This window comes from Thalassophryne amazonica, chromosome 7 (assembly GCF_902500255.1).
Source record: "Thalassophryne amazonica chromosome 7, fThaAma1.1, whole genome shotgun sequence".
Taxonomy (NCBI): Eukaryota; Metazoa; Chordata; class Actinopteri; order Batrachoidiformes; family Batrachoididae; genus Thalassophryne; species Thalassophryne amazonica.
Genome location: NC_047109.1, coordinates 33,038,268 through 33,062,622, shown reverse-complemented (window position 1 = coordinate 33,062,622; position 24,355 = coordinate 33,038,268). Strand labels below are relative to the sequence as shown.

Genomic DNA, 24,355 nt, shown 5'->3' with positions numbered 1-24,355 from the left:
GGCTAAGTGAAGATCTTCTAAATTAGTGAGACGCCATTTCCTCTCCAACTTACGGGTTATCTGCTTTAAGCTGCGAGTTTGTGAGTTATACCACGGAGTCAGGCACTTCTGATTTAAAGCTCTCTTTTTCAGAGGAGCTACAGCATCCAAAGTTGTCTTCAATGAGGATGTAAAACTATTGATGAGATACTCTATCTCACTTACAGAGTTTAGGTAGCTACTCTGCACTGTGTTGGTATATGGCATTAGAGAACATAAAGAAGGAATCATATCCTTAAACCTACTTACAGCGCTTTCTGAAAGACTTCTAGTGTAATGAAACTTATTCCCCACTGCTGGGTAGTCCATCAGAGTAAATGTAAATGTTATTAAGAAATGATCAGACAGAAGGGAGTTTTCAGGGAATACTGTTAAGTCTTCAATTTCCATACCATAAGTCAGAACAAGATCTAAGATATGATTAAAGTGGTGGGTGGACTCATTTACATTTTGAGCAAAGCCAATTGAGTCTAATAATAGATTAAATGCAGTGTTGAGGCTGTCATTCTCAGCATCTGTGTGGATGTTAAAATCGCCCACTATAATTATCTTATCTGAGCTAAGCACTAAGTCAGACAAAAGTTCTGAAAATTCACAGAGAAACTCACAGTAACGACCAGGAGGACGATAGATAACAACAAATAAACCTGGTTTTTGGGACTTCCAATGGGATGGACAAGACTAAGAGTCAAGCTTTCAAATGAATTAAAGCTCTGTCTGGGTTTTTGATTAATTAATAAGCTGGAATGGAAGATTGCTGCTAATCCTCCGCCTCGGCCCGTGCTACGTTCTGGCAGTTAGTGTGACTCGGGGGTGTTGACTCATTTAAACTAACATATTCATCCTGCTGTAACCAGGTTTCTGTAAGGCAGAATAAATCAATATGTTGATCAATTATTATATCATTTACTAACAGAGACTTAGAAAAGAGAGACCTAATGTTTAATAGACCACATTTAACTGTTTTAGTCTGTGGTGCAGTTGAAGGTGCTATATTATTTTTTCTTTTTGAATTTTTATGCTTAAATAGATTTTTGCTGGTTATTGGTGGTCTGGCAGCAGGCACCGTCTCTACGGGGATGGGTAATGAGGGGATGGCAGGGGGAGAGAAGCTTTCTAGAAATGAGAGCTGCTCCATCCAAAGTGGGATGGATGCCGTCTCTCCTAACAAGACCAGGTTTTCCCCAGAAGCTTTGCCAATTATCTATGAAGCCCACCTCATTTTTTGGACACCACTCAGACAGCCAGCAATTCAAGGAGAACATGCGGCTAAACATGTCACTCCCGGTCCGATTGGGGAGGGGCCCAGAGAAAACTACAGAGTCCGACATTGTTTTTGCAAAGTTACACACCGATTCAATGTTAATTTTAGTGACCTCCGATTGGCGTAACCGGGTGTCATTACTGCCGATGTGAATTACAATCTTACCAAATTTACGCTTAGCCTTAGCCAGCAGTTTCAAATTTCCTTCAATGTCGCCTGCTCTGGCCCCCGGAAGACAATTGACTATGGTTGCTGGTGTCGCTAACTTCACATTTCTCAAACAGAGTCGCCAATAACCAGAGTTTGATCCTCGGCGGGTGTGTCGCCGAGTGGGGAAAAACGGTTAGAAATGTGAACGGGTTGGCGGTGTACACGGGGCTTCTGTTTAGGGCTACGCTTCCTCCTCACAGTCACCCAGTCGGCCTCCTTTCCTGGCTGCTCGGGATCTGCCAGAGGGAAACTAACGGCGGCTAAGCTACCTTGGTCCGCACCGACTACAGGGGCCTGGCTAGCTGTAGAATTTTCCACGGTTCGGAGCCGAGTCTCCAATTCGCCCAGCCTGGCCTCCAAAGTTACGAATAAGCTACACTTATTACAAGTACCATTACTGCTAAAGGAGGCTGAGGAATAACTAAACATTTCACACCCCAGAGCAGAAAAGTGCGGGAGAGACAGGAGAAGCCGCCATGCTAAACCGGCTAAGTGCTAGTACATGCGCTAAGCTAGCGGATTCCTAAAACACACAAAGTGAATAATGTGTAAATAATTTAGAGGTGATTCAGCAGAGGGAGTGCTTTAGTTAAGGCACATGAAGATTACACTGTGAAACAATCGTTATCTAGTTAACTAGATCAATCTAACTGTGCAGATTAAACAGCTAACAGATACAAAAAACACCGCTGTGCTCCGGAACAGGAAGTGATACCTTTACAATCACACTGCAGTCATTGTTAAATTATTTCCTTTTGCATTTATAATAAACATTTGTATTTATTTAGTGTTTTTCTGGTTGAAATGAGATATAAATAATCTACCAGACTTAAAAAATATACAAGTTTCCATGTTATTTTATTTGTCTAAAAATAAATGTCTGAGGTTCCTTATGTTAAACAAGAAATTATCGAATATAAAATAACAGGTGGTTTTAATTTACAGATAAAAGGTTTCTAAAGAACCATTTATTGATTTATTTAATATTTTAATTACAAGTGTTCTAAACTTTTTTTTAACAGTAATCAGAAATTTTGAGGTAACAAACAACATCAAAAAAACATTTCCAATGATTTTCTTCAGAAAACTGCTCTCTAATGAGCAGTCCTGTGACACATTATTGTTTTGTACAGATCAGTGGTTTCTGCACCAATCGGATTGGTCCGATCCATTTTGTACAGATCAGTGGTTTCTGCCACGAGTTTTCCGTGTTTTGGTCCGACGCGTCGTTCCTATTGGACAACACGAAGGTACGTCACAGCTCAGAGTGTCAAAGTTGGCGCACCTCATCTCGACAGAACACCGGCTCTGTGTGGTATGTAGGAGATCACTTGACCGAGGGTCTATACATTCAAATAATAATTAAAAAAATACTGTTATCACTCTTTACTCTTAGTCAGTCTCTTACAATGGTGTAGCCTAAATACACGAGCTTTACAGGAGCGCACCCAATTCATTATGCACGCTCAGAGGCACGTCTCCTCCGGTGCGCACGTTTTTTTGGGGGGGGGGGAGCGACCCCGCCCCCTGTGATAAACTCATCGCCCCCTTAATATTTTTTATCTGGCGCCGGGCCTGCTTTTATAACAGCTTGCAGTCTCTGAGGCACGGACTTAATGAGTGACAAACAGTACTCTTCATCAATCTGGCTCCAACTTTCTCTGATTGCTGTTGCCAGATCAGCTTTGCAGGTTGGAGCCTTGTCATGGACCATTTTCTTCAACTTCCACCAAAGATTTTCAATTGGATTAAGATCCGTACTATTTGCAGGCCATGACATTGACCCTATGTGTCTTTTTGCAAGGAATGTTTTCACAGTTTTTGCTCTATGGCAAGATGCATTATCATCTTGAAAAATGATTTCATCATCCCCAAACATCCTTTCAATTGATGGGATAAGAAAAGTGTCCAAAATATCAACATAAACTTGTGCATTTATTGATGATGTAATGACAGCCATCTCCCCAGTGCCTTTACCTGACATGCAGCCCCATATCATCAATGACTGTGGAAATTTACATGTTCTCTTCAGGCAGTCATCTTTATAAATCTCATTGGAACGGCACCAAACAAAAGTTCCAGCATCATCACCTTGCCCAATGCAGATTCGAGATTCATCACTGAATATGACTTTCATCCAGTCATCCACAGTCCACGATTGCTTTTCCTTAGCCCATTGTAACCTTGTTTTTTTTCTGTTTAGATGTTAATGATGGCTTTTGTTTAGCTTTTCTGTATGTAAATCCAATTTCCTTTAGGCGGTTTCTTACAGTTCGGTCACAGACGTTGACACCAGTTTCCTCCCATTCGTTCCTCATTTGTTTTGTTGTGCATTTTCGATTTTTGAGACATATTGCTTTAAGTTTTCTGTCTTGACGCTTTGATGTCTTCCTTAGTCTACCAGTATGTTTGCCTTTAACAGCCTTCCCATGTTGTTTGTATTTGGTCCAGAGTTTAGACACAGCTGACTGTGAACAACCAACATCTTTTGTAACATTGCGTGATGATTTACCCTCTTTTAAGAGTTTGATAATCCTCTCCTTTGTTTCAACTGACATCTCTCGTGTTGGAGCCATGATTCATGTCAGTCCACTTGGTGCAACAGCTCTCCAAGGTGCCGGTGGCCAGTGATTCCATAATTATTGCCAGGGGTTGTATAAGAACAAGCCAATGAAGGCTTTATTTGTTACATGTTCATCGTCATCGCAGAGCCGGTAAAAAGACAAAAAAAAAAAAAAAATGCTGTCAGAGGAAGCGAGTAAGAGGGAAAAGAATGTGTGACTGAGTGAGGGGTGACACACGGGTCAACTTCAGTCAGGTTTCCCTGGAATAGCGAGAGCTGAAAGATAAAGAAGCATGCAAAACCGATGCAGACCAGGGGCCTCATGTACAAAGGTTGCATATGCACAAAAACATGGCATACGCCTGCCTCCACGCCAACGTCCAGATGTATCAAAAGTCAAATGACTGTGGAAATGTGCAGTGCCCCCATGCAAACGTCATGGCTGATGTACACATATTTCTACAGCTATTGTTCCTCTGGTGACACTTACTGGTGAGGCTGCAAAACTATTAATAATGTGAAAACAAGAAGTCATCAGAGTGATGTGTACATCAGTGAGGAAATAGTTTATTCGTTTAAATGTCCCAAATGAAATCCAGTGCAATGCACATTTGGGCATGTGCACATTCAAATGTTTGTTTTTATTTTTGTTTGTTTTTTGCTTATTTATTTTTATTTTGTGTTTTGCTGTTGTAGCGAAGATGCCCTCCTTCAGGTGATTTAAATAAAGTGCATTAATTCTCTTTCCTAAAAGGCTGATCTCAAATTGAGAAAAGACAATTGTTACATTTCTTTGACTAACAGTCTGGTTTGCAACTGGGGATATGGCCTGAAACATTCCTTCAGCTGCCATTCCAGGGGAGTAATAAGGGTCCTGAGCTCAGGGAGGACAGAAACCTCCTGTGGAGCAGAACGGCAAAAGCTCGCTTGATCTTAAGTCAAGACTGATTCTCAGTCTGAATACAGACTGAGAAAGCGGGAGCTCATGATCCTTTTAACTTTTTGGGTTTTAAGCAGGAGGTGTCAGAAAAGTTACCACAGGGATAACTGGCTTATGCCAGCCGAGCGTTCATAGCGACATCGCTTTTTGATCCTTTGATGGCAACTCTTCCTATCATCATGAAGCAGAATTCACCAAGTGTTGGATGGTTTGCCCAGTAATCAGAGGTAGGACAAAGTCACTGTCAAGTCATTCTCAAGTCATCAAACTGCAAGTCCCAAGTCAAGTCTCAAGTCAGCTTGCAAACAGTTGGTGGTCATTATGACTTGAGACTTGTGTAGAAGAATTTTTAGGTCCATATTTGAACTGTGATGAACTATCAAGTGTCCTGATCCGAACTGTATGTCCTCTGGTTGAACTAGCAGGTGTTCAACCCAAAAAAGGGCTCTATTAGTCATTTAGTCTGTCAGGGGCTTTCCAAGGCCTTTTAGGTGCTTTCCCGCAGGCCGCGTGCAGGGGCCTCAGGCCAGCTGCACGTGTGGCTGAGGCCACGTGCGGAGGGGGCCTCAGGCCAGCTGCACCTGTGGCTGAAGGTCTTTTAAAAAAATCAGTTGTAAATCCTTCATGTTTTAATGAGAGCGTTTGTCACATTGAAATAATGGCCTAACACCTGCTTAGGGTTCACTAGAGGACGCTTCCAATAGAAAACCATGTCTTGGGAATGAAAAATAAAAAAAGTCGAAGGAGGAGCGATGCCCGCGGGTCTCCAATAAATAGACGAGCGCGGGTTGTCATATTCAGTCTCTCTAGAGGACTCAGTTTGTCTAAGCTTTGTGAAGGCTTAAATAAACTTAAAAACTCTGTGCATTTTATCTTGCTTAAGGCTGAATTATTCTAAAGTGTTGTGTCATTTTCTAGCATATCACTTGCAATTAGTTTGTGTTATCTAAAGACGACATCCTGAGAAGACTAAAGACGAGCCGCGACAGAACTTGGCGAGCCAGCTTCAGGAGGGTCCAGGGCATTCCGGCAGCCTGGGGCAGTCCAGCTCATCCCTCCAGACCGTAAATAACAGTGATCACGACTAAAAGGTAAGCAGAAACCTTTTATAATTTCTGCACGATCTGGAGGAGTGAGTCGGGATTTCCGCCCAAGTTGACAGGTGATATTTTTAATTGCCTCTTACCCAAAAGAACCTGGACTAAGAAAGATAAGAGACTAAAAAAGATAAGATTGAAAATTATCAGGCCTTGTAGATAAAATGCTCAGAAGGTGTGTGCGTTCCCGGGAAAAGAATGTCTATGTGAGTGAAAGGTCAGGAATGTTCATGAACTCTGGTGCGGAAAGAGTGCGTGGAGAACTAACCTGGATGCTTGGGGAATAATTGGTGTTGAAATTCGTTACTAACGTGCCGGCTGATAGCATGCGCTGTAGGGGTTAATTTAGGGGAGTATACTGACAAATAGATACAAGGTAATACAAGGTTATTTAAAGAGTTTAAAGAGACTGAAGTGAAATAAGTGAGAAAAAAGTTTAACAAGAGAATACGTGCAGAGAAAGCACAAGATAAGCGCCTGAGGGGCGCAGTAGAAATACCGTACGTGATAAAGAGATTTAAAGAGAAAAGTGCAAAGAAGCACAGCTGACAGTAAGTAAAAGAGCTCAATAAAGGACGTCATTTTTTAAGAAAAGAGAAAAACTATAAAAAAATAAAATAAATAGAGAGTTAGTGCAGAATACATGAGAATTAATGAAGCAGAAAATAGTGCAGTAAGGCACCAAATACACGCTTGTGGGGCGTGGGAGAAGAATAAGTATTAAGTACACAGTATAGTTTTTTATAAGAAAAGAAAAGAGAATATTTTCAGTGCAAAGGCACATTAAGCTCACGAGGAGCTCAGTAAGTGAAAAAAAGGTAGAAGAAAGTGCAGAAAGGCACAGGATACGCACGCGAGGCGCGCGGTAAGGCGTAGAAATAAATGAAATATTGTATGCTCAGAAGGAGCTTGTGAAAATAATATAGTAAGCACAGGATACGCACGCGAGGCGCGGTAAGGCGTAGAAATAAATGAAATATTATGCTCAGAAAGGAGCTTGTGAAAATAATATAGTAAGCACAGGATACGCACGCGAGGCGCGGTAAGGCGTAGAAGTAAATGAATATTGTATGCTCAGAAAGGAGCTGGTGAAAAATAATATATTAAGCACAGGATACGCACGCGAGGCGCGGTAAGGCGTAGAAGTAAATGAAATATTGTACGCTCAAGAGGGTTTGTAAAAAAAGTAATATAAGTTGCTGACAGCGCCGGAGAAGCTGTCTAACGTGAAGAAGAGATACATGCTTAAACAGAACACATTGGTGTTAAGTGAATAAAAAGGTTGTTTAAAGCGCGGAGTGAAAAGTGGCAGAAGTCTAGATAGAGATATATAGAAAGTTGTTTTAATAATTTTTGTGTATAAAGCTTTTGAAGATGGGTGGGGGAGAGTGGAGAGTAATCTGTGTAAAGCTGTGAGAACTTGCAGGCTGGCTGACATACAAGATTAATGTGAAAGAGTACGAGGGGGAGGTATTTAGACCCAACAGGAGGACTTGGGAGGTGCATGACAGGCAGAGAGGAAAGTGTGAAACAGAGGCAGTGAAGAAAAACAGGAGAAGAGTGCTATGTAAATACAGAGAAGGTAATATTATTTCAAAGAGAGAAAACTAATAAACAACAGCAGAAAACGAGCGCAGAAAGTTAAAAAAAATAAATAAAATAAAATAAAAATTAGAAGGGAAATAGAAAGTCGGAGCAAAGACATTAGGAGGTGTTAGGGTTGTAAGAGGATTAAATAAATAAAGTTGGTTATAAATCAAAAGAGTTAAAGCTTAGATTATAGTGAAAAAGCTGACAGACTGATCAATGCTTGGGACAGTCTTTGATGGGAGACTTAAGTGATGATGAAATAATACTCCCAGAACATTACTTGACTGACGGAGACATCGAACCCAGGGAATCAGGACACATTTTTGGCTGGAAAGGACCTATTTTGACAGGGTAGGAGCAAACATTGGCAGGACGAACAAGAGATCAATCAGAAATTATGGCAGATTACTAAGGTAATCAATCTGAAGCAAAAGAAAGAACAATTCCCTCTAATTAATTGGGAGCTGCTGATAAGACGTCTGTGGCATCAGGGTTTAACCCCGTGGCTGGAGCTGCTTTGTGCTGACCCTAATAAAGAACTTAGCATACCATTAAATCATTTAGTAACACCAACCGATCCAGGTGAAGAACTGTTTCCTAGGTTGACTCTGACTGTGGTCCCAAGGAAGGTTCGGTGGGAAACAGGTAAATTTTCATATTTAGTTAAAGAAAAAGAAGACGGGCATAGCAGTTGGAAATTTAATCCTTTTAAGGGTTTAAAATACAAACAGGTGTTACAGCCAGCAAGTTATTGGTCTGGATCAGGACAGCCCCTGAGGGACTACCAGAACCCATAGAAACACCTCACATAGCGTTTGTCAGGGTTACATGGGTAACTCTCAAGGTCAAGGTCGGGAAAGTACCCCGCTAGACTTAGTACTAAGAAAATATCCAGGAAAACGCACTAAGCAACCAATGTATGAGAAAGTGGCACAAAAGGTCACATGGGGGCAGGCAATGGCCTTTGGTGGGATCATTTGATCCGGTGATGTGTGAGTGCAGTTGCGGTAGAAATACAGAAAAAAGAAATTAAAGATCAGCAGAAGAACGTAAAAAACAACAAAAAACGCACTGAAGAAAAGAAGTTTTGGCCTTGTTCAAGGGAAGCACAGAGGCTACAGCAGAAAAGAGAAAAAATGACAGAGAAAGATCCAAAGAGACTAAAGCCAGTGCACCGAGCTGGGAATCAGAGCCACCCCCATATAAACGTCATGATATGGGAAAGACAGCTGGACAATTTGTATTAGAAACTCGTGAAGAGGACCAAGGCATGGATGTGGAGGGCAAATTCACACTGACACTAAAAGCTCGAGAGCCACAAGGAGACAGGTCCTCAGTCTGTCAAATGGATCATACAAGGTCTCCAAGTCCGAAAGTAAGTGGTCGCTCACCACGACCAGCAGGGGGGCCACAAATAACAGTGACACGGAGGCAGACGAGGATAAAGAGAGAGACCTGAAGGCTCCGCCTGCACATCGAGGTCCACTGAAAACCGTCCCCTCCCACCATAAGTCAGCCGACTGGACCTTCACAGGCTATAGAGGCTCCGAAGAGTGGCACAAGAGCTTCTGTGACACACTGGATCTGGCCAGAAGAGATAATGAAGAACTAGCTGAGCAACTTCGGCTAGCGAAGGAAAGAATACAAAGACATAGGGACACCGAGGAAAGAAGAATATTACAACAGTCGACGCCCAATCAAGGGAATCACATTATACAGCCACCCACCCGAAAAATTTCTGGTGAGATCATCATTGAGAGTGCAAAAGAGGCCCGACTCAGGCAAAGACAACAATGTGTAGCCAAAGACATAGCGGCTTTAGAACAGAATATAACCGACTGGATGGACTGCCTGGAACCAGTCAGTCGCACTCGATCTGGAAGACAGTAGGGAGCCCGCACAGAAGAAGAGGAGGACGAAGACCTCATATGCCCATTGGTGGTTAGAAATGGTCATCATGTGTATACCCCATGGAGCTGGACAGACATGGTGGGGCTGGCCAACAGACTGCCAGACATCACCCAAGGAGCTGGAGATGGATAACTGCCTTAGAAGAAGGCACTGCAGGGGTAACCTTGTCTTTAGGTGACATAAAAGCCTTGCTAATGCATGTCATGGGAAAACATGACACTGAAGAATTAGCAGGAAAGGTTGGATTAACACAATGATGGGCACTAATCAACATGATGAAGTCCCCTTTAATCGCTATAGAAACTCCATGTGGGAAGGACTGAGAAGAAAGTACCCTGAGGTCTTGGATCCCTCTAAATTGGATGATGAAGTGGACACCTGAAGAGTGCCCAAAGAAGTTCCTGCACCGATTCCAGAAGAGATGGGCGGAGGAAACAGGAAATGCATGGAACCATTCTCCAGCAACTGAAATCCTGTTTAAAATAACTGTAAAAAAAGGCTCTACCAGATGAGGTTCAGAAAGCCCTAGATGGAGTCGTGGGACTATCGAAAATGAATTGGGCTTTATACTCTGAGCATATTTGTCACCATCTTGAAATCTACAAGAAAGAAAAACAAAAAGAAGAAGATGCAGCAAAATCCCTGACGAAAAAATTGGTGCAGATGCAGTTGGGAGAGCTAACCAAAGTCAAGAAAAAAAAAACACCCAGGCACCAATGATGACCCCTGTTCCTTCTGAGTCGGCAAGCACAGGCCCTACGCAAACACTGCTGCCACCATACAGGCACCTGTGGTAACAGCCACACAGAGCCCCCAAGCAGCAGGAAGCACTCCTACAGGAGAAGTCTCAGCACCATGGAGCATCACTATCACTACCATAGCACTGGCACACCCGGAAATGGACCCACCTACAGTCATGGGTGGAGAGGAGAGTCACGGAACTTTCAAGGTCAAAGAGGAGGGTGGCGAAGAGGATCTCGCCAACCTTCATTTGGAAGTAGATTCCAAAACTCAGCTCCCAGGAACAGTCAAGCGGGACCGCCTATGGGACCAACACCCCCAATAGGGATCAACCCTCTAATGAGTGTTGGAGCTGTGGACAACCTGGACATCGAATGAGAAATTGTCCGGCCCGACCTTGGGTTGGACCCTCTGCCTATTGGCAATAGGGAGGCCTAGAGAAGACAGAGGGGGAAACGGTGGCATTGGCTATTTCGATGATACCTAAGGAAGAGCCAACCGTCACTGTTAATATACAAAACAGAGATTTCCCGTTCATGGTGGATACAGGGGCAACATACTCTTGCATAGGGAAATGGGCGCTCATCTCCCCCTCTCTGGGTCTGTAATTAAGCCATCGGCTTCTCTGGGAAGACTCAAATAATACCGTTTACACGCCCACTTCCTGTAACGATTGCAGGAAAAAAATTGAAGCACCCCTGTTATACTCACAAAATACACCTGTGAATTTGCTGGGAAGAGACATTTTATGTAAGCTACAAACCAGATAGTGTGTACCCATCAAGGACTGCAAATACACTTTCCTGACAAGCACTCGCCAACATTATGGTGCTTATGGACATGGAAAACAAGGTCCGACCTGTGCAACCCATGGTATACTGGCTGAAGTTACAACCAGAAAATTCAAATCTTCAACTGGAATGGGAAAAATGGAAGCCCTGGCAGAACAACACTATGAAGCAGTATATACACCTAGTTTACCTTTACATGTCACCCTGATGTTCGATGCCAAACAAGACAACTGACTATGCATGCTGCTGGGATGCATTGATGAATCAACGGCTGTTTCACATAACCACCACAGAAATTTATTTAGCCCCCAAGGGGCCGCAGCTTCTGTCAAGCTAACTTCAGCTGAACAACAATGGTATCAAGTGCCGAATGCCATGCCTCATGTGACCCTTTTAGTCTCAGAAAAGTACGAATCCCATGACCTAGGTCCAATGGTAAAGACAGCCTCAGAAGTTGAAGAATGGCAAAACATGGAAAGTCCACAAGTACATCTGTCAAAAGACCAGCAGTTTATACGAATTAATTTAAAAGTAATGATGAGGCTATAGCTCAAAAAGTGGAGCTCAATCCTAGATCAGAGGGACAGATGGTGTTATCGGCCCAACAAGAAATTGTTAGAGCAAATACCACCAGTGGTGTGGTCCAAAAGCAAAACGGATGTAGGACTAGTAAAAACAGCCTTACCAGTAAAATAAAAGTAAAAACCGGGAGCAAAACTGCCTCACCAAGGCAGTATCCATTAAAACCTCAGGCTATTGAAGGCATAAAACCAGTAATTAAGGGACTAATGGCAGCTGGAGTTTTAATAAAAACTGCAAGCCCATGCAATACTCCTATCTATCCTATCCCTAAAACAATACCAAAGAGTATCGGCTGGTACATGATCTGCGTCCTATCAATGCAATAATGAAATGGATGCACCTATAGTACCTGATCCGCATACTATACTATCAAGCATCCCTGCTGGAGCAAAATGGTACACAGTAATCGATCTGTGTTCAGCCTATTTCAGTGGCCTGTGCACCCAGACTCACAACATTTGTTTGCATTCACATTTCTGGGACAACGCTAACGTATACACGGCTACCTCAGGACTGAACCTGTCCCCAGCCATCTTTAACAAAGTCCTGGCTGAAGATTTACAACACCTTGATATACCCAGTACATTGGTGCAATATATGGATGATCTCCTTATTGCATCAGAGACTCAAGAACAGTGTGAAAAAGATTCATTAATTGTATTGCATGCATTGGCAGATGGAGGTCATAAAGTAAGTAAGGACAAATTGCAGTTCTGCAAACAACAGTAGAATACTTGGGAAGACAGTTGTGTGGGACCACGCGATGTATAGCCCCAAGCCAAGTGGAGGCTATAATCAAGGCTCCCAAACCCCAAACAGTGGGACAGATTTTCATTCCTTGGGATGGCAGGGTACAGTCGGCCGTGGATTTGTGATTATGCTATAAAAACTGCACCTTGCGTGCCATGATTAGAGCAGTGGGGCAAACACAATGCAGCTCTCCTCGTCTGGCAGATGAGGCAACGGGAGCTTTTGAGGCCCTAAAAACAGACATGCAATCTGCTCCCGCGTTAGGTAACCCAGATTATGGGAAACCTTTCCATTTGTATGTTACTGAAAAGCTGGTTATGCTTGTGCTGTACTAATGCAGGAAACAAATGAAGGAAACAACCATTGGCCTATTATAGTACAAAGCTTGACAATTGAAACAGGATTGCCACCATGCTATCAGGTCTAGCAGCAGCTGCCTTTGCATTTCAAAAGCATCATCCATAATCATGGGACATGCAGTAACGTTGTACACGTCGCATCAGTTACATGCCTGCTAACCAGTCAACGTTTTGTCTTAACACAAGCTAGACGCACTGGATATGAAGTTGTGTTCCGCTCCAGAAATAACAATACAACGTTGTCACACAGTGAATCCCGCCACCAAATTGACCACACCCGTTAGATGGCACTCCACATAACTGTGTGGCAGAGACAGAGAAATTTTTGAGAGCCAGAGAACATTAAGTGTTGATTGAGTGTACAAGGTCCTTCTAGACTTGGTTGTAGGCCGTGGGATGGACGTTTCAGCTGTTGAGGGGCTTCCTCTTCTATTTATTCTGATCATTTTCTAGTTAAATTTGTTATTCCATTCTTCTGTCTGAGGACCTGTGATGTTGCATAATTGACTTGATTTACTGGACCCACTGCACAAATTGAACTTGGTGCTAGATTAACCTTTGATCCTTGATCAACATTTCAGTGGTGATGCTTCCTTGTGAAGTGTTGCTGAGAGTTTTAGCTCAGCACTGTGAGTGGTGCTGGACTTGGTTACACCTACAGTGATGTGAAAAGGTTAGTGCCCGCTTGAGCTTTTATGGGTTTGAATTTTTTGTGACATAAAAAAAATAAATCAGGCTTATTAAAATTTCTAAAAATAATGCCCTTTGAACTCGCAGTGGAAAAAAATGAATTAGTTCATGAAATAGAAATCTAAAAGCCAAAATGATGGTGTGAATAAGTAAGTGCACCCTTTAGTATAGCACATGTAAACCATCATTTTTACATCCAGTCTTCTTCAGACAAGTCGGGGGATGAATACATGTACAGTTTCTAGACACTCTTGGACTACTTTTACCTCAGTTATTCAGAAATACAAACAGTTTTTGGGAGCTTCCACCTCCGGACAGATTTATCATACAGTACCATACTGTGCAAGAAGGTGACTAGTGAGGAAAGCCACCAAAATGACAAGACAACCCCGAAGATGTTATCAGCTTCTGTCCCTGCAATAGACGGTGTGCTCTGTCACACGCAACATGCAGTTTTGTGTACGCAGCCATATTGGATGGCAAGCTCTGTGTACACCACAGCATGGCTGATGCTGGATCGGATTTTGTATAACAGATTTTCGCTCACATCGGACAAAATGTCCTGTTTGACCGCAATGCATTTCCATTAAAAACCTCTCATATGTACCGGACAGAGCAATCTGGACGTGCCCAGTAACAGAGGTACGAAATAAAGTTCAGCACTGACACTCACCATTTCAAGGTACGTGGGTACCGTCTATCCTTGATTAAAAGTCTGGCCCTTTTTTAAAACCATGTTCAGACACGGGACCCACAACCTGACGTGCACCTGCTAAATCAGACACCGCAAAATGCTGTGATTTGTGACTTTTATGTATTCACTCCTTCCTCTCCCGTCATATTTTATAAGTTTTTTCAGGCGCATGCTGATTACATTTTGATGATGGATCAAATACGTTTGGCAGAAAGGTCTGCAAATATGACCAACTTCACAACATGGAGTTGGAAAAAAACACTCAAATGACAATTCATGAAGGAAATTGTAGACCTTACCTTTGATTTGGAGGTTGATGATTGTAGAAAGAAGAGCTTGGTGAGGGACAAATTAATCCAGAAAAAGCATAATCCAGAAAAATTGCATAAAGACAGGATAAAGAACTTTAAAATTGTCACGCACGTTGACATCATTGCATGGCCATGCAGAGTTGCAAAAGGGTCAGGTAACCAAGCCTCTCTTCTCACGGCAGCCACCCAATTTTCACACCACTCTTTATCAGCGGTTAAAGGATAAAAATGTATGGTTCGTGCCATCAAATGCACAGCAATGAAACACCCTGTTGGTATAATTTCTGTAGACAGTCGTAAATAAAGCAAAAGAGCAGATCTGCTAAACAGCTAAACAAGGTTCAATCGCAATGCGGAAGTTGCTGTCTAGTTTCGCTGCATAAGTGCATATCACGTGATCCATGGCATCACCTGCGCATTACCTATTGCAGAAATTGTGCATACTGCAAGTTTTATATTTTCATCATCCTCACAGTTTCATAATGGAGTGCAGCATTTTATACAACAAAATGGATCAAATCCAAGTTTGTATCTCCCATGTGCCTTCTAGCAAATTGTAGCTGGACCCCTGCTGCTGTGCAAATAAATTTTTGTTTTGCCTTATACCAGTGATGGTGGAATCAATGTGTTTGGCAGCCCTTACCAAAAAATAGTACTGATAAGTATATATAAAAAAAAACTGGAAGTATACTTGAAACATACTTGCATGTACTACGTTTTGGTAAGGGAGGCCGGGGGCTCTTGAGCTGTTCAGTGGCCCAACTGTAATAACTGCCATTAGAATTCACAGATCTGACTGACTTTACTTCAGCAAGACATAAAATTATACCAATAATCATATTATAATACAGTTATACTGAATTTAGAAATGTCTGAGAAGAGAGCAATAGAACGTCACAGAATTGTGACTTACTTTAATAATGGAGCCAAAGAAGTCCATGCTAAAGTAGAAATAAAAATTAAAACATTAAGAACAAATCATGGAAACAGCATGGATTCATTTCAATAAAAACATAATACTACAATTCGAAAAGGAGATAGACAAACTCAAAATTAATTCAGAAAATATTGCATAACTGTATGTAAGTATATTTGTGCACATAACTAACGTAAAAGTTAATTCAGAGGATGACGCCAACGTTTGCACGTTATGGTTTATTTGGGGAATTCCCTTTTGGTTTCGAACAGACACACGGGGAAATCCCTTGAGCAAGTCTCGTCTCACTTCCATTTTATTTTAGCCCAACACTTTAACAGTAGAATTCATTTAGCTCCAACAAAGAAATATTTTAGAAAGGAAGGAGCTTTCACCTCCTTAATCCATTTTTAATACATGTTATCCACGAATGTTCTTTCTTACTTTAACGAGAGTTTGAAACAGGATTCGGTCTTCAGCTTCATTCTTTCTGGGTGTTGTATATAAGACTGGATCGCCAATATTTTTGAAGCAAATCGGCCGCCATATTACCACTCGCATGTGCCGCTCCTGAACGGTCTTTTCTGTTGATCTTTATCCAGGCGCATGTAATTTTATTCTTGTGATTTTGCCAAAAACTGCCTTCATGTGCAGCTATAAACTGCGCAAATCGCCGTTTCAAAAGGCTTTGGACGAACATTTCACCTGTGAGTATGATTGAAATGGAAAGTAATGAACAATAATTTGAAGAGTTGTGTCCCTTATTCCATCATATAGGCCTAGATAATAATAATAATAATAATAATAATAATAATAATAATGATGATAATTAATAATAAGCAGCCTGTGTGTAGCCACATGTTGGGTTTTGTGTTGGACGAACAATTTTAAGACATTAGATCTACTTGTACATAGTTTTGGAGCTTTAGGTGTTGTTTAATATGAGCTTTATTACGTAAATTAGGCTGAAGCTCATAGAGCTGTGTGTAATAAATATTGTCACTGCAAGGGAAAACCAACTCTTCTGGAACTCGTTAAGTGGTGTTCTTTCAGTGTAACTGTTAAAAAAATCTTTATATAAACGTACTGTATATCGATGCGCTTGCTAATGATTACACAAAACTTGTATAAACTTTGATTAAAGAATGATAGTTTTTAGAAGTGCATTTGTCCCAGTGAGATATGAGTAATTAGAAGGGGAGAATGTGTCAAAATACTAAAAGAAAGAAAGAAGATAAATCAAATATGTAATCATGGCAGACATATATTAGGAGGGATGAAGGCTACATTATCCAAAGAACAAAAATAAGGAAATGAGAGAATCAGCTCGGTTATTACTCGAAATTGTTGGCGTTCTAATAAGCCGTCTAAGTGCAGTCTGCGTAAATTGTGAGTAGTAAGATGGCCGCCCGTTTGCTTCAGCGGTTTGTATGGAGTCTGTGAGCCAATGAGTGATCCAGTGTTATATAATAGAGTCCCGCAAAATCCCGGATATTGATACGAATGTACTTATTAAATAATATTTCTCCCTTCATTGCACTTCTTTCTCATTTTTTTCTGAACTTAACAGTGTACAGAATGATCATTCCACAGCAAATGTTATAGATAGAACGAATTTTAGTACAATGTGTGTTGTTCAGGAAATATAATACAAAAAAAATAAAAACAAACTAAAAATTCTCCCCTTATTAAATGACCTTTTTACATTCTTTAAACGACTGCCCACCCTCCTTCAGACTTTTAACGAAGCTTTTCGTCATAATGTTGTCTTTGATCCATGTCTCGCTTGCACTTCTACGGCGCTTTATTAAAACTTTGTGTTATGACCGGTTGTTTACTTGAGATTAGTCCAATAACTTATATAGAGGAACAGGGAAAATCCGACCAGGGACTATTTGTGTCGTCATGGCTGGGGGCGTGTCCTGTGACGAGTCTTTCGGGTTCTTATAATCCGTGTGTGCGCAGGTTGTGACACGTTGCAGTGAAATCTCCTGCTTCAAGATGTTGATCTTCACGGTGTCCTGCTGCTTCTGTCGCTCGGTGAGTATATTAAACATCTCGGACAGTAGATCCGTGTTGAATCCAAAAGTACTCGAAGTCGCTGGTTAATCTGATTTAATGGCTTCTGTGTTTATACCTGCTGCTCGTGAAGAACAAGAGATTAGTTGTGTGACGGAGATTAAACGGACTTTCAAGACAGATGCGCAAAAACGGTGTGCGTTTATTTTCTAAAAGTGCCGCTATTGCGCATGCGCAGTAACGGCAATAGAAACGAGGCGTCAGTTTTCAAAATAATTTTTTTTAACCTCATGCTTAATATTTGATTAGTTTACTTTCTAGTTATTTAAAAATTGAGACTACTATTGTAGTCAGAGAAATAACAATTGAAAAGTGCACCTCCTTTGCACACGTGAACTCAGCAAAATTCTGTTTGTGGTATGTTGATGGCACATAAGTTAAACTTTAGTCTCCAGATATTTTTTTACCCATTTTCTTTATGTAACTTGTAAATTGAAGTGTATGTGTTTAGTTTGAGAATTTCTCCTGAGACTTGGACTTGTTTTTATTGTCATTCAGTAAAAAAAACCTCACAGATGCTGTCACAGAACAAAATATCGATGTACTGCTCAAATAGAGGAAAACAGAATACCAGTCCAAGCAGTGTAAGTAAGTAAGTAAGTCCCTTCGGCTGCTCCCTTGTTTGCACTCGGGGTCGCCACAGCAAATCCAAGGTGGATCTGCATGTTGATTTGGCACAGGTTTTACGCCGGATGCCCTTCCTGACGCATCTCCACATTACATGGAGAAATGTGGCAGGGGTGGGATTTGAACCCAGAACCTTCCGACTGAAACCAAGCGCATTAACCACTTGGCCACCACCCCTCCAAGCAGTGTGATAGTGATAAATATGTAAAAAAAAAAAAAAAAAACTTGCACATATATATGATATCGCACATATGGAGATGCTATGAGGATAACATTGCTACCAGATGTTACAATGTATTCTATATGTTACATTCTATACTGTACAGTCCTTTCTATCGATTTGTATTTAACTGTCATGGCAGTTGGGTAAAAGCTGTTCCTGAATCTGCGGGTTTTACAACTCAGGCTTTGGTACAGTCTACCTGAGGGCAGGAGGGAAAACATTGTTAAAGGGATGTGAAGTATCTTTGATTATCCTTCTTGCCCCGGATAAGCAGCACTTTTCTGACAGTTCACCAATGGTTGGCAGCCTGGCCCTAATAATCTTCTCTGCTGCCCCATGACCATTCTTATGATTATTATTATTCTTTAATTCTATTCAGATGACCAAATTTATCTTGATTTTCCTTCAGAGTTGTTAAGGGTGTCTTGGTGGCACTCACCACTATTTTCCATGAATTATTCAGCTTTCAAGGCTTGCACTAGATATACGTATTTACTTCTGTGGAATACTCTTTCCATGTATTTATTTTTGATTTAACTGAAAACCAGTGAATATGAAACAATGGCAGACATGTAATATAATAATAAAAAACACTGTTATTGTCTGTTTGGTGTAGATGTAACTGTCAGATTAATATATGGGTTCTTGTATGTTTTATGGGGTTTTGTCTTCAGCTTTGTGCCTAGCTGTCAGGCAGGACGTGTTGGAGATAAAGTCTGTTTGTGTGTGGACTACACTCTCAGATGCACCGCTAATCTCAAGCCTGGAGTCCAGTACATCAGCTGACATGGTACAGGCAGGTAAGAAACACTTGTTGGAGCACTTTTCATTAGCACTACTTTTATAATTTATGCTCAAATACCAGAGATGCTCCACCAAACACACAGACGTGTGTTCTGTCTCTTCAGATTTGTATTTGGGATGTTGATATCATTGTTTCATACTTCTATGGATGTGCAATAGTGGGATATAAAAAAAAAATATATATTTAAGTTGTGTTTTTATCTTGTTAATATACAGTAAACTACAGGGGCGCTTGAAGAACACACACTTAAGTCTATTTTCTTTTATACTTGTTTTAATTTGTAACAAGGTGCTTTCTTCAATCTCTAATATTCTTGACCCTGATTGTTGTCCTTGATCCTGATCCCCAAGCTTTAATTGTGATGGTTTACTATTAATCTTGATCACTCATCTCTGATCATGATCAGTGATCCTGATCACTTGTCTTTCATTCTGTTCCTGGGCTTTTTCCTGATTGCTGGACTTTGATCCTAATCAGTGAATTATGATCCTGATTGTTGATGCCTTGGATCCTGCAATCAAGAACTGGAATCAAAGACCCAACCCCCACAAAAAAAACAGGTTCAGGATCAAAGAAATCAGGATCAAAGCTCAAGTCTGAAAGGCTGGATCAGGATTAAAGAATCAGAAGGACTGGAGAGTAGCAAGCGAAAATGAAAGTCAGGATCAGCATGTAAGAAATCATCACCACTGATCAAAGGAAGGATTCCTCCCTGGGTAAGGAGAAAAAAAATCAAGATAAAGATCAAAGGAATTGGAGTCAAATGTCAAAGTTGAAAGGCAATTTCAGGAGTAAATGCACGAGGATCAAGGATCAAAGCATGGACCCCTCCCTGGATCAAAATAAAAATAATCAGAAAATAAAATTAAAGGAATTACAATCAAAACTAACAGGCAGAATTTGGTTCCTGATCCAGAGGAGTTGTTGTTGTTGTTGGGTTTTTTTATCCAAGGCCAATGAGTCAATATATCAATGATATATTTTTCTTGTTCTTTTGAGATATTTTTAAAAACTGAACACACCCAGAAAGAGACAGATCAGACCGACAATAATGAAAATATAACTTCCATGGTGGCGATAACAACAGAAGAAACCATCATTTTGGACATGATGGTAGAAGCCAGGTGTAGTAGGTTACTCAGGATTCAGTCCCTGTTGGAAAGGCCAGTGCTCAGGCTTAACCTAGGTTGGTACTGTTTTAAACGGCCCCTCAAAAAGGAAAAAAAAAAAGAGGTGCAGATCTGACTTGATTTGTGATGTACAACTAATTCATCACTGATGTTCATCATTTTGTCTTTTTTACCCATATGAATATTTACTACACTGTTATGTTATTTAGTATACTGTGTATTTTTAAGTATTTTGGGGTTAAAGGAAGAACTGATTAGCACAGAAACAGAACTCATGTATACTGATTTGTCAGGTATTGGATAACTGTCCATAATCCTTATTGATGCCTAACATTACAGTTTCTTTTTATAGTTGAGAATGGGATTTGTTGTTAAAGTTCCATATTATTTGGCACAAAGATAAATAATCTCAATCATACAGAGAACTATACAGTTTTTGTGCACTAGTATCAGATCAAAAGTTGTTTTATTTTTACATTTGATATATATATATATATATATATATATATACAAAATATGTCAGCCTTTCTTATCTGTCTGGTACTAATTCTCATAAATTGTTGCTGATGTCACAGGTTGAAGAGCAGCCGTCTGCTGTCATCAAGGGACTGTTATCTAAAAAGCTTCCCAATGGCACCATTCAGAGGTACAATGGCATAGAGAGACACGTGGATTTGCTGGGCAACACCGGTGATCTCTTCCTGCCCAACGTGACGTACAGTGACAGCGGAATATACGTTTGTCATCTGGCAGCACCTGTGGGTGAACAGAATCAGGAGAGTCAAGTTCATCTCATTCTAAGAGGTACGTTTTTTAAAAATACATTCCACAACTAGAGGTTAATAAGATTCCTCATGGAGAAAAACAAATCGTAACCCTGCTGACAAAGTAAAACTCCCTCAGTATACTGTTGTATTAATCTGTTTTGCTCTTTGTTGACGTTCTTCAGATTATTTATCTTCAACCTCATTGGAGTGCAAAGATACTTTTTGCATGATAATCATAATAATTCATACTAATTATTGCATGGGTTGTGGGGGGGGGGGGGGGTGAAGAACGAGTGCAATGGGCTCAACCACATGTCAAATCTAAAAATCTAATTGTCATACATCAGCATTTATTTAGAAGTCCCACCTCATCAACAAGTTGAAGCCTCACATTTACAAACACTTTGCACTCATTGCATTTTCTCATTATTTGGCTTGAATGGCTGAACATCCATTTCAGAACACTGCCCACCAGGTATCACATGGAAGCAGAATACATTCAAAAACACATTCTTTTCATTAGCTTCAGCTATTTGCCTCCTGGTAAAATGATGCAGAATGTCAGCAGATAACAGAACAAACTACAATAAACAGAATGCTGTCCTGATTCATCATTGTGTTGCAGTTCTGATGGTTCCAAAACAGTTAATTTGAATTTTCAATTTCATTTCAGGTTGTCCTGAGAATCCGCCCAACAAAGTAATGCTAGATGCTTACGCTGTCATTTTTGCCACTTTGTTGCTGATAACATCACTTGTAATATTCGTCTGGAGTTATGTAAGTTATCAAATATGTTTCCATAAATACATTACTTCCTAAGCAAATGTTTTAGTGAAAACTAGATTGTGAATCCCATTGAATGTTTTTAACCTATGTGCTAATCTAGGTTAAACTATGTCCTACCCAGTGGTCAACATGGACCATATCTTATTATGAGGAATGTCAGAAAGAATTTTGATATTATTTTAAGTGTGTTTACCAACATATATTAAACTATTCTATTAATGGTCATGTTATTGTTTGTTCTGGTTGGAAAATAACATGTTAGTCCTTATCATGAACAAGTTAGCACATTTAGGGAAACATGTTTTTATTTAATTTTTGAAGATATTCCACCAGTGCAAATACAATAATGATGTTATGACATGTATGGAATATTAGCATTCTTTAATTATCAAATATTTAAGGCTTGGCCATCCAAAATATTCTTAAGGCAATAATATTGCAGTTACATCAGTATTGCAGTTACATCATGCTAACTCGCTAAGCTAGCACAGAAAACAGTGTTCTGTGGACTAATACCTAGTGAGCTAGTGTGGCCACAATTTGGATAATTAAGGAACTTTAACAAAGGAAAGACACTTGTACTATCCACCATTGTTTTCCGCTGTGTTGTAAATGACATCACTATTTTTAAAAGTACATTATATGACGTCGCTCGGTGACATGATAACAAACACCAATTTGATTTACTTCTACTGGTCACTGATGCAAATCCCCTTCAATTTGCAGCAGCCTTAAGAAATGAATTTAAGAATATATCAGGCTGTGAGATTCACACACAGTCAACAACCGTCTGGTCTCACTTTTAGAAAACTATGCTTTTCATAAATTATGTCTGTCATTCTTTTTCATGACTAATGTGAATGCATTTTCTCTCTTCTCTGTTGCAGCGCTGTCTGAAAAAAGCCATGAAAGAAAGAAACGAGTCCAGTAAAAAAGAAATCTTATTGAATGTGTCGTCCATACCACTTGAAAAGAAGGACTTGGAGATGATCTACACTTTAGGTCCTAAATGGTCAAAACCTCACTGGACACACACATGTTTATAAAGCCATGGCTAATGCTGAAGAGTCGTCTTTCATCGAGCACGGCTTACCTGAGAACCCTCAGCATGCTCACTGACTGTTGTCAGTAAGCAGGAAATCCGACAGACAGAAATTCCATCTGAGTTTGTACCAACTGGACTTTCTACTAGTTGAAACTATAATTATACCAGTGACTTCCATCATAGTTTCTACCAAAAGAAACTACAATTCTACAGTAGAAACTATTATTGGATGTTGAGGGTTCAGGTTCAAAGTGTCTCCACTGGCATCTACATGGCTTTCCTCCAAGTTTCCTGTGATTTCCATCCACAGTTGTGGTTCCAAGAAATTGAGAAACATACAAATGACCTGGCAAGCAGACAGGAGGCAATGTCTGGACCATTTGGGTCTCGGCGTCAGAGATGGTCCAGCAGAGGATCATGGGAAAGTGGTCAAAAGCAAACTGTGAACAGGTGTGCAGACAGGAGCAGAGTAACATGATGAGATGATTGCTGATGGTTGTAAAACAAAAACGATCATTTCAGTTTGATTTATGTAGTGCTAATGAAGAGACTAATTGAAATCACTAAAAACATCATGTAAGGCACTTCAGGTGTGGTTCATACTACACTGAAAAAGAGAAATATTGAACCAACTGTTGGGAAGGTGTCGTAACACGGACCCGCAACAGGGGGCGCAAATGAACGGACAATGGATAAGACAAAGAGTAACAATTTAATGTTGTGAAACGCACAACTGGATACAGACAAAGATATGTGTTGAATGCCAATTAAACACAAGGTGATGTGCGGGCAGGCTCGAAGATAGGAGACCTCTGGCGATCGGAGAGCCGGGACCCACACAGCTTCCACCACCAACGGCCTGAAGAACACCGGAGCCGCCAAGTCCTGAGTCCCCAGGTGGTCACCGTCTTCTGTTGCAGACCCTGGTACTGCTGGCAGAAGATGAAAAACAGTTAATGGTGAGTGTGTATCCACACACCCAGTAATCCTTCACCTACGGATCTTCAAGGAGGGGAGAACCTCCACCTCCAGAAACAATTTCACCCGTGCAGCTCCTGTTAGTCTCGTCCCTGGATGAAGTGAGAGGTGAAGAACGTCGCCCTCCCACTATCCGCCAATCCAGCTTCAGACAGAGCCCGCAGGAACACGGCTGCACACAGAACAATGTTAGATACAACAATAATCACAGCAGAGAAGGTTACCTTAGACGGTAGCTGATTTCTCGGCGAGGAGGTGGAGTAATAATCCGGCTTTTGTAGGGACGGTGGTGATTGGTGACAGCTGGTGTAAATGAGTGACAGCTGTCACTCTCTGTTGTCTCGGTGCCCTCTCATGCTTGAAGCCCGCACTCCAAGCAGGGCGCCGACTGGTGGTGGTGGGCCAGCAGTACCTCCTCTTCAGCGGCCCACACAACACCAACTTAAAAAAAAAACGATACAGTTGGT

The 24,355-nt window shown here is 40.9% G+C and overlaps 1 protein-coding gene across 1 annotated transcript in view; it reads left to right on the top strand.

Annotated features, from left to right (window-relative positions):
- Window positions 1-22,926, top strand: part of LOC117513412 — a 30,687-nt gene extending 7,761 nt beyond the window's left edge. Inside the window, exons 2-5 of the mRNA XM_034173597.1 lie at window positions 19,140-19,177; window positions 20,888-21,116; window positions 21,753-21,856; window positions 22,753-22,926. Of these exons, the coding sequence (XP_034029488.1) occupies window positions 19,140-19,177; window positions 20,888-21,116; window positions 21,753-21,856; window positions 22,753-22,911 (530 nt within the window). The 3' untranslated portion in view covers window positions 22,912-22,926. The remainder of the gene's footprint in view (window positions 1-19,139; window positions 19,178-20,887; window positions 21,117-21,752; window positions 21,857-22,752) is intronic.
- The last annotated feature ends 1,429 nt before the right edge of the window (window positions 22,927-24,355 follow it).